The 15,986-nt window shown below is 48.8% G+C and overlaps 1 protein-coding gene across 4 annotated transcripts in view; it reads right to left on the bottom strand.

The window, feature by feature from the left end:
• Nucleotides 1–5,642: 5,642 nt before the first annotated feature.
• Nucleotides 5,643–15,986, bottom strand: part of ZNF536 (zinc finger protein 536) — an 841,915-nt gene continuing 831,571 nt past the window's right edge. For 2 of the 4 annotated variants that reach the window (XM_075326157.1, XM_075326156.1), the window contains exon 8: nt 5,645–10,077. In XM_075326157.1, coding sequence (XP_075182272.1) covers nt 9,839–10,077 — 239 coding nt within the window. In that variant the 3' untranslated portion in view covers nt 5,645–9,838. Of the gene's footprint in view, nt 10,078–15,986 lie in introns of all 4 variants that reach the window. The other 2 variants (XM_075326158.1, XM_075326160.1) reach the window with 2 other exon arrangements.

The following is a 15,986-nucleotide window of genomic DNA, read 5'->3' as shown; positions in this document are numbered from 1 at the left end:
GTTTTATTTTTCTGAAAAAAGATAAAAACATAATACAAATAAAATAACATCATCCCACAACGGGAGGCACTTTTCTTAAACGTTACGGTAACGGTTGCGGCTGCCGCTCTCTCCCACCCAAGTAACCTGGCCCTGATGCTGCCCCTAAGAAACAGGCAGCACCCCTTGACCCCAGTCCTGAACCAAGTCACCCGAGCGGGATCTGTCCTTCCCCTCCAGAGGGTAGCCACCGGTTCCGGTGGTGGCTGGGCCCCAGCCTGCTCCACTGCGGGCCCTCCCTCCAACCTGCCTCTCCGGAGACGGTAACGGTAAGCTGCAACAACAACATTTTTATTTACAAGCCACTAACGTTTGTGGTTGCCCTGCAAGTTCTCGGGCCTGTTCATAGGAGTTCCTATGCAAACTTGTAAAAGGGGTCCCAACGGGGACCAGTTGCCGGCTACGACCGTTTCAATCACGGTTGCTGACAATCAGGTAACTTGCTCATCAATTACTCATTTTCATCATTTTCAAAAACTTTCAGAACTTTAAAACTTTGAAACCTGAGGGAGGGGATGCGGTGCTCACACGGGCCTCCTGGCTGCCCCTCAACTTTGCATCCAGCGCAAACCACCCCCTCTCCCCGCAGTGCCGGGTGTATTGTACCAGGTCCCCTGGCATCAGGTTGCGGCCTGGGTGTTCTTCGGGCAGGTGAGCATTCACATCCCGCCGGGCTATAAACACTTCGGCCTCCAGGCCCGATTCATAAATGAATCCATAGCCCCGGAGGACATCAAACCGCCTCACCTGCCCCTCGTACAACGGTCCCCGGACACGGAAGGTCGCTTGTCTCAGGCTCTCCTTCTCCCGTATCGTACGGGCCACCATCTCCGCCTTCTTCCTTTCTCTCTCCTCGATTTCCAGGCCCAGCGGTACCGGCTCCCTGTCCCAGTACGGCGCTGCTGCGAGCTCCGGCGCACGGGTCGGGCCCTGCGAGACCTCTCGGACACTACTGTTGATCTGGACGGCAGGTCCCGCGGTGACTTGGCCTTGGACGCCGCCTTGCAGCGGCAACCCGGCGCAACCTCAGCCGAGGTGTGGGGGATGGGCACAGGAGTTTTCCTCTGCTGGGCCTTCGGCACGGAGCGGTCTGTCGGCTCCGGCTCGGGGACTTTCTCGGGGGACGCCACCGGTTCGGGTTTCGGGGCTTTCCACGGCAGCACCTCCGGTTGACTACGGGCTCCGGCTACAGGTCGGCCCGCCGGGGCGGGCATGCTGGGTATCGCTACCGGTTGCGGTGGTAGCGGGCCTAGTGGCGGGGTCACGGCTTCTGGGACGGGTGGCGAGGGAGGCAGCAGGGTGAGAGGGTTTAGACCGGGTCCCGCAGCCGCGATGACCGGCCCTTCAAGGGCATCGGGGCGTGGGTCACTCACCCTCCCTTCCTCAGCTTCCTCCTCGCGTCTCCGCACGGTCGCTATAACATCCGCCATGTCGGTCTCCCACTCCTCCATGAGGAGCTGCATTTTGACCTGTAGCCTCTGGTAGAGCTGCGCAGTCCGGATTTCCACCCACGCCGCGGTTCCAGACGGTCGCTATAACATCCGCCATGTCGGTCTCCCACTCCTCCATGAGGAGCTGCATTTTGACCTGTAGCCTCTGGTAGAGCTGCGCAGTCCGGATTTCCACCCACGCCGCGGTTCCAGGCGCGGGAGCTATGGTGCTTCGGGACGGCATCCACATGTTGCTGGCGGCTTCTCCCAGGAACAAGATGGCTGCAGAGTCCTGGCGTCCCTGTCTTTATAGCCGCGGCTACATGCGACCAGTCGCCATTTCGTCCCCCTTAGCCTCTTTCCGGCCCCTCCTCTATCGGGGCGGGGTTTTGGCCTTCGCGCCTCCACTACTCGAGGAGACGCTCGAGCGGGAACTCTTCGCGCCAAAGATGGCAGCTTCTGAAATTTTCTGGCCGGACACCTCTGGCGGTAACAAGGCGCACCTCTACCCAAAGGCAGAGCGGTAAGATCCTGTTTGTGATGCCAAGTTGTCGCGGGCGGAGGAGGGGACGCTGGGCTCTCCCACTGCTCGGGTCCGGCTGCCGTTGCTGCTGCGGCCTCTGCTGCTCGGTGGCTCGAGCGATAGGCCGGATCCCGGGGACTCGAGCGGCGTTCCTCGCCCGTGAGTGAAAAGGGGATTGGTTTTGGGGATTTATTGTTGTCCGTGACACCACCCACGGTTGTGGTGATTGTGTGGACACCACCGCTGCTCTGTATGGGGATCCCGGGAGCGGTGACAGGGAGCAGCTTTGTTGTTATTCCTCCCCTCCGTGGGTAGGGGGTTGGTTGTCCCGGGGCCCGGTGATGGGGTAGGGATGGATGGCAGGCCTGGTGCGGGGCCTGGTGAGGTGCGGGTCGCGGGGGCAGCGCTGTGCCGCACGGCACGGTGGTACTCACTCAGCCTGAGATGTTGACACAGTTCTCAGTAAAACACACGGCTGGAAAGACGGTTCCCACGGACGGCTGCTGTTGCTTTTCCCCGGTAGTTGGCGGGGACGGTCTCTGTCCCTGCACCTAGTGTAATGTTGGTAGCGATGGGTTCCCACCGGTAACCTGCTCCCTGACTTGGATATGGGCCGGAGGAGCCCCTCTTTGCCCGCAGGCGCTGGCCCTGAGAAACTGGTGCCTTGGCCGTGGCGGTGTCTCTCTCCTACGGTTGGACTGTTGTCTTCAATCGGGACTTAGCTGTTGGGAGACCCGGAGGTCCCCTTCACTGACGGATTTGGCAAATTCACGGCGACTCCTAGACTTGCCGGGATCCGAAAGGCCCCTGCCAATGGTGCTGACTTTTCTTCGTATACCGTTCCGGTACCGCTGGGCCACCACCCGTCCACGGTCCTTTTGGCAACCTCCGATCAGCCTCTCTTGCAGACGGTCACCACCGTCTGCTAACCTTGCTGTCTCTGTCCGGGGCACACACCCGGACCAACTTCAGGCTTTCAACTGTCACTTTCTCTTCCACCTTAACTCATCTCTCTTGCTCCTCTACCACTTCACTTCAACTCCTAAACTCATCTCTCTCTGTTCTGCCTGGTTTTCCCACCTCCAGGGCTGTGAACTCCTCGGTGGGCGGAGCCAACCGCCTGGCCCACCCCCTGGTGTGGACATCAGCCCCTGGAGGAAGGCAACAAGGATTTCTGGTCTAGCTTTGGTGTACCTATCCAGGGTGTAGGGTGTGGTGGTGTCATGACCTGTGACCCCTGGCTTGCCCAGGGCGTCACAGATGTGTGCCCGTTATCTCGTGTATAGAGTTGATAAAGCTGAACAGTTAAGTAAAGAGTTGTTAACATTAAACTGGTGGTCTCCTTGTGGAAGCAAGTCCTCATTTAGTCAATCCCCGGCCCACACCTACCGCCCACACCACCAGAAATGATACTCCAGTCAGGGACTGGAATACGTTTGTGCCATAATTCACGCTACCTTAGTGGTGTAAATGATCATGAATTAGTTAGGCACACTTGGTCACACCCCGACCCTCCCAAACTTCACCCACTTTGGTAAAGCTGCAATTGAGTGGTATAAAAACGCTAAAAGATGACAATATTTTTACCTTCCTTTGTGTTGGGCACAAATTTGCCGGCATTTCAAGGTGATTTATGTTGGAATTGTAACAAAAACATCTTTATAAATCGGCAACATAATCTGCACAACTTTTTTGTCTGTCAGAAATAAAAATGATAGCAACTAGATCTGTTTTTCTAAAAATTAAAGTCTATGTATAACAGATCATAATGCATGGTCATCCATTTATTGTCAGTTAACTTATCTGTAAAAATTGATCTCTTTAAGGAATAAAAACAGATGCAAAATGGAAAACAAAATGGATCTTTTTATTATTAAGATGTTTCTGTCATGATCCTGATTGGTGGTGCTCTGTTCTCCTGCCGATGCCTTGTTTTTCTATTATGCTCCAGTGGATCCTGTGTTGGTTTTGGGGAGGAGCCTGTTCACTGGAGCCTCGTTTCGGGTCATTGCTTTGCTTTATTTTGGAGCAACTCCATTCAAAACGCCGCCAGTGATAGTTCCTGTGTTGCAGTTGTGTTTCTGACTCCCGTAAGTGACTTTCTTTATCTTGTTCTGCCACCCCCTAACCTCGGTTCCCTCCTCCACCTTTTCCCTCATACTCTGACTTGGCTCCCTGGCTTCTAGACCTTTGGCTCGTACCCTGACCCCTGCTCCGCACTCTCCCTGTGTACCTGACGTGATTTCCCGGATCCTGACCTTTTTGCTTGTTTGACTACTCCTCTACTAGTGTATCTAGCTACACCTAGGGTTAGGGCATCACACTTCTCCTCCGCTAGTGTATCTACCTACACCTAGTGTTAGAGCATCACAGTTTCCATTCCAGAAGCTTTGCTTTCCATTGTGAATCCATTTTTGCTCCGTCTGTAAAGGATGCAGATCGGTTACAAATGGATGACAACTAGGCATGTGAATGTATGGGGGGTCAGGGTTATGACCCCCCTGTAGAAGTAGCCGGCACACTGTTAGTTTAATGTCCAATATGTATGTATAATGTGTAAGTGGCCACCAGGTGGCGGTGTGGCTCAGGGGCAGGAGGCCTGGCACCTGGATAGGCAGACTAAAGGCCCCGTCACACGCTATGATATATCTAACGATATATCATCAGGGTCACAGAATTTGTGACCCACATCCGGCATCGCTTGACATATCATAGCGTGTGACACCTCCGAACGACTGTTAACGAGCAAAAATACTCACCTTATCGTTGCTCATTGACACGTCATTCATTTTCATAATGTCATTCCTCCTTCTGTGCACCGGTCGTTCGTCGTTCACGAGGCAGTACACCGCTATGTGTGACACCCCGGGAACAACGAACACAGCTTACCTGCGTCCCGCCGGTAATGAGGAAGGAAGGAGGTCGGCGGGATGTTACGTCCCGCTCATCTCCGCCCCTCCGCTTCTATTGGGTGGCCGCTGTGTGACGTCGCTGTGACGCCGAACATCCCTCCCCCTTCAGGAAGTGGATGTTCGCCACCCACAGCGACGTCGTTAGGAAGGTAAGTATGTGTGACGGGGTTAATGACATTGTGCGCCACGGGCAACGAATTGCCCGTGACGCACAAATGACGGGGGCGAGTGTGATTGCATGATATATCATCGCGTGTGACTGGGCCTTAAGGATTAAGGAAGAGGTGGAGAGCAGCTCATAAAAAGGACAGTGTGAGGGAAGAGTGGTAGGAGAGTCCCCAGGAGGAGATATTGAAAGGAAGCCCAAACCTTTTTACTAAATTTGTAGAGCCTAAGGGTCACCCCACGAACGCGGACACACGGGGTCCTGCACGAAGAGGACTGTGAGCTGCATCCCCGGAAGCGGGATATAGTCCGGTCGGTGGGAAAGGCGTCCAATTCCTGGATACAAGTACCTTAAGAAACCTCCGGCGGGGGCTTTTTTTTTTATAACCCCTTTAATTCTAGAACTCTCTAAACAATGGTAAAAGTTGTGCTTTGAACGGTCAGTAAGTAATAAAACTGTTGTTTTTGTTTTGTCGTCAGAGGTAGAGGTTTTATTGCGTAAACCACAGAATAAACTGTACTGCTTCAAAGACATTTTATTCTAATAGGAGAAAATAAAACAGTCATTGCTGGAAAAAAAAAAACAATTTAATACTTTTTTTTTTTTGTACCAGAATAAAGTTATGTGAACTGATGAATCTCTTAATAAATAATGACCAAGAATAAAGTTAAATACAAAGTCCTCTACTCGTTACAAGCAACAGATGCCTCTACTCTATCATTCTCCGATATTCTCCAAGATGGAAAAATGTTCATTTCTCTGCTTAGGAATGTAAGACAATATTATTATGACCGGAACTACAGACAACAGGCATTACAGAGGGAAAAAACATGACATGTTTATATATGAGGAGCATGATAATGTTCAGAAACTGACAATGTATCACTGCCGCTGTCACTTGCCAGGACTACAATATACAAATGATCTTCTGGAAAAAAAAAAAAATAAAAAATAAAAAAAAAATATTGTCTGTGTCGAATAGTAGGGAATGTAGGGACTACACGGGGCCGTAGCACTGGACTATCGGCTCAATATATACACGCACGTCACAGGTAACAAGAGATGTATCCAGTGTCACAAACAAAATTATTGCCTGTCTTATCTGAAAATTCTCAGAGGACACAAAAAAAAAAATACTGAAATAGATAAAAAGTGCAAGAAATGGAATGTTTGTTTTTTTTCTAATTTTTTTTCTATTTTTTTATTCTATTTTTTTGCTAACATATTGAAGGCAGCGGCGCAAACACACAAAGCAAGCGACTGACGTCGTCACCAAACACAGTAGTGCACTTAAAATCCTAAAGCTTACTACAGTAAAAAAAAACAACAAAAAAAACAACTAAAATTTATTTTAATCCTTTTTTTTTAGGATTTCTGCATTATTTAATTTTATTTTTTTTCACGACTCAATATAAGTAAGGCAGTGAGAATTCTAGTAGGAGATAAAAAAAAAAAACATTAAACCAAGTAAGCAGCTTGCTCTCCATTACATTATGACCTCCCTAAAAAATAAATAAAAAATAAAAAAAAAATTCACTAGGGTGTCTTTTTTTCTTTCAGGCGGTATATGTAAATTGTACTCTTCGATCTCCTGAGATATGTTTCCAGTCTCAGAGCGGAGCATACACAATTCTATTTACATTGATTGCAGTTCAGTACTTTTGCAGAACTGCTTTAGGCAGAGTTAAAAGTTTTTTTTTTTTCTGTATTTTTTTTATTTTTTTTATTTTTTTAAGGCTGCTGGGATGAACACCCCGCTCTCAGCCTTCTCGAGAAAACTCTGTTCTACCGAGTCATCTCTTTATTATTATTTTCAAGACATTCCTGCAGTAAGAAGTTCTAACAGTTTTAATACAAAGCACCAGATCTGTTTGTCTCTCACCAAAAGAGCGTAATTAAAATCTGAAGAGCTCTGACTGAATCCTTTTAATTAAAATGCAACAATAAGAAACTGGAATAATTGTAACGGAAGAAAAAAAAAATAAAATCCAACAAATAAACAAAAAAAACCAAAAACTAAAATTTGCAAAAAATATAAACTTTATATAAACAATGTTCCCTAGAGAGTAGAACTTATTTATCGTATTTTTCGGATTATAAGACTCACTTTTCCTCCCAAAAATTTGGGAGGAAAGTGAGGGGTGCGTCTTATAGTCTGAATGTAGCTCACCAGAGTGGTGGAGAGGGGTCGCAAGAGGCCGGGGAATGCGGGGAGTCTCCAGCAGCTGGTGCTGAGTTGACTGTGTAGGGGTCTCCGGCGGCTATGCTGTGGTCTCCAGGCGGCTGGTGCTGGGGCGGCTGTACGGGGGTCTCCGGCGGCTATGCAGGGGTCACCAATGGCTGGTGCTGGGGCGGTTGTACGGGGGTCTCCAGCAGCTGGACTGACTCTGGGAGCGGGCGGTGAGGACTTCAAATAATGCCACGCGGTGTCTTCACGTGCGTCGATGGAGCTCTCGGCTCAAGCTCTAATCTGCACATGCGCCGCCTCCAGCCTTTTGATCTCCCAGCAGCGGACTTCAGGAAAATGGCGCCCGGAGGTGGCACTGGCACATATGAGATCTTGGCTTGCCGTTGAGCCGAGAGCTCAATCTGCACTGACTCCTGGTGCTATTTCTTTGAAGCCCTCACACCCACTGCTGCCGCTACAGAAGCGGCCAGCGCCCCAGCACGGCTGCACCAGCACAGCTGCCTGAACCCCAGCCTCTGCCGCAGCCCCAGCACCAGCACAGCTGCCCCAGCACAGCTGCCCGAGCCCCAGCCTCCGCCGAACCTCCGCTGCAGCCCCAGCACAGCTGACCCAGCCTCCGCCACAGCCCCAGCACGGCTGCACCAGCACGGCTGCTCCAGCACAGCTGCCCGAACCTCAGCCTTTGCTGCAGCCCCAGCACTAGCACGGCTGCACCAGCACAGCTGCCCGAGCACCAGCCTCCACCTCAGCACCAGCACGGCTACCCCAGCACAGCTGCCCGAACCCCAGCCTCCACCACAGACCCTGGACCAGCACGGCTGCCCCAGCACAGCTGCCCGAATCCCAGCCTCTACTGCAGCCCCAGCACCAGCACAGCTACCCCAGCTTCTGCCGCAGACCCAGCACAGCTGCCCGAGCCCCAACCTCCACTGCAGCCTCCACCGCAGCCCCAGCACAGCTGCCCCAGCCTCCGCCACAGCCCCAGCAACAGCACGGCTGCTCCAGCACAGCTGCCCGAACCCCAGCCTTTGCTGCAGCCCCAGCACCAGCACGGCTGCCCCAACACAGCTGCCCGAGCACCAGCCTCCACCTCAGCACCAGCACGGCTACCCCAGCACAGCTGCTCGAACCCCAGCCTCCACCACAGACCCAGGACCAGCACGGCTGCCCCAGCACAGCTGCCCGAATCCCAGCCTCTACTGCAGCCCCAGCACCAGCACGGCTGCCCCAGCACAGCTGCCCGAACCCCAGCTTCTGCCGCAGCCCCAGCACCAGCATAGCTGCCCCAGCACCAGCACGGCTCCACCAGCACAGCTGCCTGAGCCCCAGCCTCTCCCGCAGCCCCAGCATCAGCACGGCTGCCCCAGCACAGCTGCCTGAGCCCCAGCCTCTCCTGCAGCCCCAGCACCAGCACGGCTGCCCCAGCACAGCTGCCTGAGTCCCAGCCTCCACCGCAGCCCCAGCACCAGTATGGCGGCAGCAGCATAGCTGACCGAACCCCAGCCTTCGCCCCAGCACAGCATACAGTTTCTGGGACATCCACCGCCCCTGACTCCTGTGACTCCGCTCCGCCACCGCTGCTGCCCCCTCTGGTAAGACACCACCAGATTATAAAACTGAACCCCATTTTTTTTTCCACCTTTTTTTTGCTCTGAATTTGGGGTGCGTCTTATAATCCAGTGTGTCTTATAAACTGAAAAATACGATATATAGTTCGGGTTAACTTCTAAATCATTTTTTCTTCTTTCCAAAAGTTTTATTTTGTAAATAAAACAAAAGAAAGATTAAACATTTTAAAGTATTTCTTTCTCCATTTAAGAGCTCTAATAAAAATATAAAATAAAAACTTTTTTTTAGAAAACATAAAATAATTAATGCAAAGTGCTGAAAAGGCCAGTGGATTATACTGCGCGCACCGCATGTGGTTCTCCACTACGCATTCTGCTAATTATTTGTTTGGCTGAATCTGAAGAGACACAGAAAATGGAATATTGTATTATGTTTTTTTTTTGCTTTCCAATATAGTGTAGGTCAGTCGTGACCTCAGCTTGTGGGCTGTCTTAGATTTCTCTTACAGTGCGGTTGTAACACCACTTCCATTGATTTCTTCCCTGTAATGACAGCTCCAGTCAGACTGGCACCATGGCAATCTACCAACTCATCTCATTACTATGCTCGGATAATGACAGAAGCCGGTGTCATATTATAAAGGTGTTTTCGACGATGAAAACACAGTGCCCCTCCCCTCTCTTCTCTCTTCTTCAAGGCAGCGCTGAATCATTTAGACAGTATCATTTTTCTGATAAAAGCATTTTGCATTGGACAAACATTACTCAAAAAGTCTTGTGATGCCATACCGGTCCTCTGGTTACATACATATATATATATATAATCCAAATTACATGGTTTGGAAGTTCTTGTTGCTAGGTAACAGTCCCGCAGTCATTTCGTAAAAGGCAAGGTAGCGGGTTTGTAGGTTGCGACATTCAAAGTCTCCTGAACCGTGTTCGAGGTTTCCCCTCTGACAATGGAGCAACAAAAAGTCATATTGCAGTATACAGATTGACTTGACTCCGCAGGTTAGTCCTGAGGTTTACCGCCCTCTGCCGGAAGTTGCGTAGAACCCCCGAGTTTGGGGAGTAAAAGTTCTTCAGAATTCCCAGTTGACTCCGCCGGTTCAACCCGGGAGCGCTTGAACCTTCGGTCCGGGTATTGACTGTTGTCGAAAGGCATTCGATGGACACATAGAACGTGGGTCTTCAGATTTCCCTTTTGAGAGGCACTGTATGGGCAGTATCGGCACTGAAAAGGCCGTTGACCTGTAGGAAGACACAAAATTAATATATTTAATATTATATCATACTAGCTGTACTACCCGGCTTCGCCCGGGTTAATAACTGTTGTTAACAAAACAGAATGTATTAACATTTCCGGGATAGTAACTGTCTCTTTGTTTCTCTCCCATTCTCTGTCTGTCTCCCCCTCTGTATATATCTCTCTGTCTCTCTCTATCTCTTTGTCTGTCTCTTTCCCTGTCTGTCTCTGACTGTCTCTTTCTCCGTCTGTCTCAATCTCTTTCCCTGTCTGTCTATCTATCTCTTTACATGTCTGTCTATCTATCTCTGTCACTTTCCCTGTCTGTCTCTTTCCCTCTGTCTCTTTCCCTGTGTCTGTGTCTTTACTTGTCTTTGTCTGTGTCTTACCCTGTCTGTCTCTTTCCCTCTCTTTCCCTGTCTGTCTGTTTCCCTGTGTCTGTCTCTGTCTCTTTGTCTGTGTCTTAACCTGTCTCTCTCTTTCCCTCTCTTTCCCTGTCTGTCTCTTTGGCTGTCTGTCTCTTTGTGTCTGTCTCTTACCCTGTCTATGTCTGTTTCTTACCCTGTCTGTGTCTGCCTCTTTCCCTGGCTGCATTGTGACACGCCAACATTCCATATAAGGGCGTGGCTGTGCATTCTTCTGACTGCACTGGCTGCACTGTGGCTTCCAGCTCCATTCGCTTTAATGGAGGCAGGTTTTTTGGCGAATAACTGTAAAGCGCGGGGTTAAAATCTCCCCTCAAAACATAGCCTATGACGCTCTCGGGGTCCAGACGTGTGAGTGTGCAAAGTTTTGTGGCTGTAGCTGAGACGATGCAGATGCCAATCCCGGACATACACACACATACATACATACATACATACATACATATATACACACAGACATACATACACACATTCAGCTTTATATATTAGATTTGAATAGTTACGTAGATCCATCTAGGTCAACCTTCCTCCACCAATTATATACGACAATATATTCTATATCTGACTAATATTATTAATACAATCAATATGTAGAGATTTAGATCATACATGTTGTTTCACATAACTTTTCAGATTATGCTGTTGTGTGGGTACATGAGTAATATCACTCTTTCTGACCATTATACTCTCCTACACAGGCTATGTTTCTAATTTTCAGTTGTCTCTCGGCTAGTGCGTGCACACTAGCTGGTATAATTATTTGCAAACACTGATACATTGACATGGGAGGATTCTTTCTCACCAATTATTATATAGCAGGATGGAAGATATTAGACAGTAGTACTGAGCAGTATAACTGCGAATCCAGCTCTTAAACACTTACTAGAAAGTAGCAGTACCGTCTGTGTTTCTGTACCTCTAAGGGCTAATGCCGGCGTCACACGGTACGCTATATCGGGCGATATGTCGTCGGGGTCACGTCATTAGTGACGCACATCCGGCATCGTTAGAGATGTCGTAGCGTGTGACACCTCCGAACGACTCACCTTATCGTTGCTCGTTGACACGTCGCTCATTTTCAAAATGTCGGTCCTCCTTCTGTACTCCGGTTGTTCATCGTTCCCGAGGCAGCACACATCGCTCCGTGTGACACCCCGGGAACGACGAACTATAGCTTACCTGCATCCCGCCGGCAATGCAGAAGGAAGGAGGTGGGCGGGATGTTTACGTCCCACTCATGTCCGCCCCTCCGCTTCTATTGGCCGGCCGCTGTGTGACGTCGCTGTGATGCCAAACGTCCCTCCCCCTTCAGGAAGAGGATGTTTGCCGCCCACAGCGACGTTGTCCGGGAGGTAAGTGCGTGTGACGGGGGTAAACGACTTTGTGCGCCACGGACAACTAATTGCCCATGACGCACAATTGACGGAGGCCGTTACGATCGCACGATAGATCGTACCGTGTGATGCCGGCCTAAGACACACAGCGAGTAAAACGGCCTGAGTGGAATGCAATAAAAAAATCGTATTCGACTTGGACCCATGTTACTCTATGAGGCCATTCCCATCTGCGATTATATTCTCAGTCCTAATTGGACCGAGAAAACAGTCGCAGCATGCTGTGGGTGGAATCCAATCCGTATTCACTACACCCATACAAGTCTATGAGTGTGAGTGAAACATCGCATTGCACTCGGATGACACCGGAGTGCACTGCGATAATTGCATCAGCTGACAATGGAGGAGATGGGGAGAGTAATCCCTCCCTCTCCTCTGCAGCTCCCGCCCTCTCCTCCGCAGCTATGATCCGAGCGCAGGATCAGACCACAATGGCATGACACTCGGCTTACACTCACAGCACAGCGGGAGTCGAGGGTCATTAGCATATTGCATCCGATGTGCGCTCGTGTGGCCCCAGCCTAAAGCACAGTTTGCCCTGTGTCCCCCTCCATCCCCAGCTGTAGTCTGATCCCTCAGTGAACTGGCAGTCTCTCTTGATGTGAACAGGGTCGATTTTAGCAGTTTTTAAGAGAGCTAGTTATCAGTCCTCACAAGGAGAAAAGCTTTCCCCTTAGACCCCATTATACTTCTCATACAGCCAGATCAGATCTCATACTTTGCACTGACGAGGGGCAATCACCCCGAAACATCGTGTTACAAATTGTCATTTAATTCCTGTTCAAATGAGTAAAGCATCCACAAAATAAAGACTTAGTCCGGGCATTCCGAAGATGTGCACATTTTATCACCCCCCATGTACTGGATTTAGACCCCATTATCGCTTCTCATACAGCCAGATTAAATCTCATACTTTGCACTGACAAGGGGCAATCACCCCGAAACATCATGTTACAAATTGTCATTCAATTCCTGTTCAACTGAGTAAAGAATCCACAGCAAAAATTAAAACTTAGTCCGCAGAACGAAGATGTGCAAAATTTATCACCCCCCATGTACTGGATTTCGCACAACTTGCTACAAGTTAGACACAAGTTAGAAGGGAAATCCTTCAATGAAACGCTTCATCTGGAGAGTCTATCCTGTATCATTAGCAATCACATAAGATCTAGAACATAAGCAAATGTCTGATAATGACATGAATACAGATGAGGAACATTTCCTGAAAGAGTCCCCCGAGTGAGCCTGATCCAAAACAATTTCACCTGACAGCCCTATTTAGAAAATGGGGCACAATGCTAATTACAAAGGCATCTTCAGTTTCTTAAATGAGGAATAGGAAACGATACTTTGCACTGATTTTTAATAAGACACAAGAGATTTTCTCGAATAAGCCTCAAGGTCCAGTAAAATGCTAAAGACATCAAGACATACCTTATTAAAATGTCAGGCATTTCTACCGGGCTGTACAGACATGATTCTCAGGAAGGAAATATGCCAGCTCTTGTTGGCTATATATCCTACGATTATGCAGCAAGTTGGCCGAAATCTTTGTGATTGTTACCCTGGAATGACGTCTCCGTCAAAAAGGATCAAGCCGACCACAATGATCATTAGTCAAGCAAGTAGTAACTTAGCAAGGGTCAAGACCCTTTTACATAGGTTGATATAAACTGCATGGGGGGCAAAGAATAGTTAATGCAATGTTTCGGTCCCCATAAACTTGCATATTGTCCTGTTGATACGGGAAGATGTGCTGCCGACAACAAATATTTTTCAGGACAGCCTAAAAGATTTTTTTTTTTTGGGGATGAATTAGTAATTGTTTTCTTCATCAACTAATCAAAGTCATTCAGGAGTTAATGATCAGCCTGTGTTAAATGGCCTGAAGAATTGAATGCTTAAATTCCTGTTGCCTGCAGCCACCACTAGGGGGAAATAGTATTTAGTTGCGTTCTATTTTATTACTTACTAGCTGTAGTACCCAGGCCTTACCCGGGATAGTAACTGTCTCTCTCCCAGTCTCTGTCTGTGTGTCGCTGTCTGTCTGTCTCTTTCCTTGTCTGTCTATGTCTCTGTCTGTCTGTTTCTATCTCTCTGTCTTTGTATCAGTCTGTCTCTCTATCTCTGTGTCTGTTTGTCTCTCTATCTCTGTGTCTGTCTCTGTCTGTCTCTCTCTTTCCCCATCTGTCATTGTCTGTCTCTTTCCAGGTCTGTCTCTTTCCAGGTCTGTCTCTTTCCAGGTCTGTCTCTTTCCCAGGTCTGTCTCTTTCCCAGGTCTGTCTCTTTCCCAGGTCTGTCTCTTTCCCAGGTCTGTCTCTTTCCCAGGTCTGTCTCTTTCCCAGGTCTGTCTCTTTTCCAGGTCTGTCTCTTTTCCAGGTCTGTCTCTTTCCCAGGTCTGTCTCTTTCCCAGGTCTGTCTCTTTCCCAGGTCTGTCTCTTTCCCAGGTCTGTCTCTTTCCCAGGTCTGTCTCTTTCCCAGGTCTGTCTCTTTCCCAGGTCTGTCTCTTTCCCAGGTCTGTCTCTTTCCCCATCTGTCTTCCCGTCTCTTTTCCTGTCTCTCCCTGTCTGTCTTTGTCCACCTCTTTGTCTGTGTCTTTTCCCCTGTCTGCCTGTCTCTTTCCTTGTCTGTCTCTATTTCTCTGTCTCTTTTCCCCTGTCTGCCTGTCTCTTTCCTTGTCTGTCTCTATTTCTCTGTCTCTTTCCCCGTCTGTCTTTGTTTGTCTCTCTGTCTGTGTCTTTCCCTGTCTGCCTGTCTCTTTCCCCATCTCTCTTTCCAGGTCTGTCTCTTTCCAGGTCTGTCTCTTTCCAGGTCTGTCTCTTTCCAGGTCTGTCTCTTTCCAGGTCTGTCTCTTTCCAGGTCTGTCTCTTTCCAGGTCTGTCTCTTTCCAGGTCTGTCTCTTTCACCGTCTTTCTCTGTCTGTCTCTCTCTCTATCCGTCTCCCCACCGACATCATATTACCTCACACATAAGCTTCTTATACTAACACTGTCCTTTGTTCCTATAGCAACCAATCACAGCTGCTATTAATAAACTGTAGTTCCAGGCTCCATTCACTTGAATAGAGGCATGTTTTTTGGAGAGTAACTGTAAAGCGCGGGGTTAAATTTTCCTGTCAAAATATAGTCTACGACATTCCCTGGGTCACATGAGGCGTCTGTGCAAAATTCCATGATTGTAAATGCGACGGTGCGGATTCCTTTAGCGGACATACACACATACACACATAAACTCAGCTTTATATATGAGATTTAATATTAGTTCACGATTGAAGGGGCGTAACAATAGCGGTAAAAGGGGCTGCAAAAGCGACGAGGCCTGGAGGGGATCGAGATGCGGAATGCTACAGGTCGCGTTTCAGAGATTATTCTCCTTCTTCAGGACCAAAAATTGTGATTTATTTTTTTTTTTTGGTCCTGAAAAAGGATAATCAACCGTGAAACTCTATGGACAAAGAACCTGTCCTGGCATATGCATGAAATGGACCCAATAGCATGATACGTGTCTTAGTACTAGTAGTTATTCCCATCACTGAGAATGATCACCTAATCAAAGGGTGGGTAGTTTCTTGCAGATTGGTGGAGGTTCAATTTTGGGCATCCCAAGACTAGACCTGTCACGGGTGTGTCACATGTGGCGGAATATTGTGGTTTCTGGCCATAGAAGGTCACAGCGTTTGGCTGCACAGAATGCTCCCCTACTTTCCATTGTTCCTCCTGTCAGTATTCATTGGTATAGGTAGCTTTTTTGCTGGATTCATCTCTCTCCCTTTTGGACCCAGCAGGAGCTCACCTTCCATCCAGCTGTTGATTGCCAGTATTCCCTTGGTGTTTAAATACTCCCTTCCTTCATTTGGACTGGTGCTGGTGATATTTTCAGTTCCTTCAAACCTTGGTTGCAAGCAGATGGCTTGTACTCCTCTGTGGTATCATTGCTGAAAACTTTGCTGAAGTTCTACCTGAGTCATCTAATGATAAGTAGTTCATGCTTTCCCTCCTGTGTGTCCCCCTTGTGTCTACAATAGTGTTTAGTGGGGTTGACTAAGAGCTCATCTCATCTGCTCCCTATTTAGGGCCCAGCACTAGGGATACCTAG

The sequence above is a fragment of the Anomaloglossus baeobatrachus genome, chromosome 10, assembly GCF_048569485.1.
Source record: "Anomaloglossus baeobatrachus isolate aAnoBae1 chromosome 10, aAnoBae1.hap1, whole genome shotgun sequence".
NCBI lineage: Eukaryota > Metazoa > Chordata > Amphibia > Anura > Aromobatidae > Anomaloglossus > Anomaloglossus baeobatrachus.
This window is presented reverse-complemented; position numbering and strand designations above follow the sequence as displayed.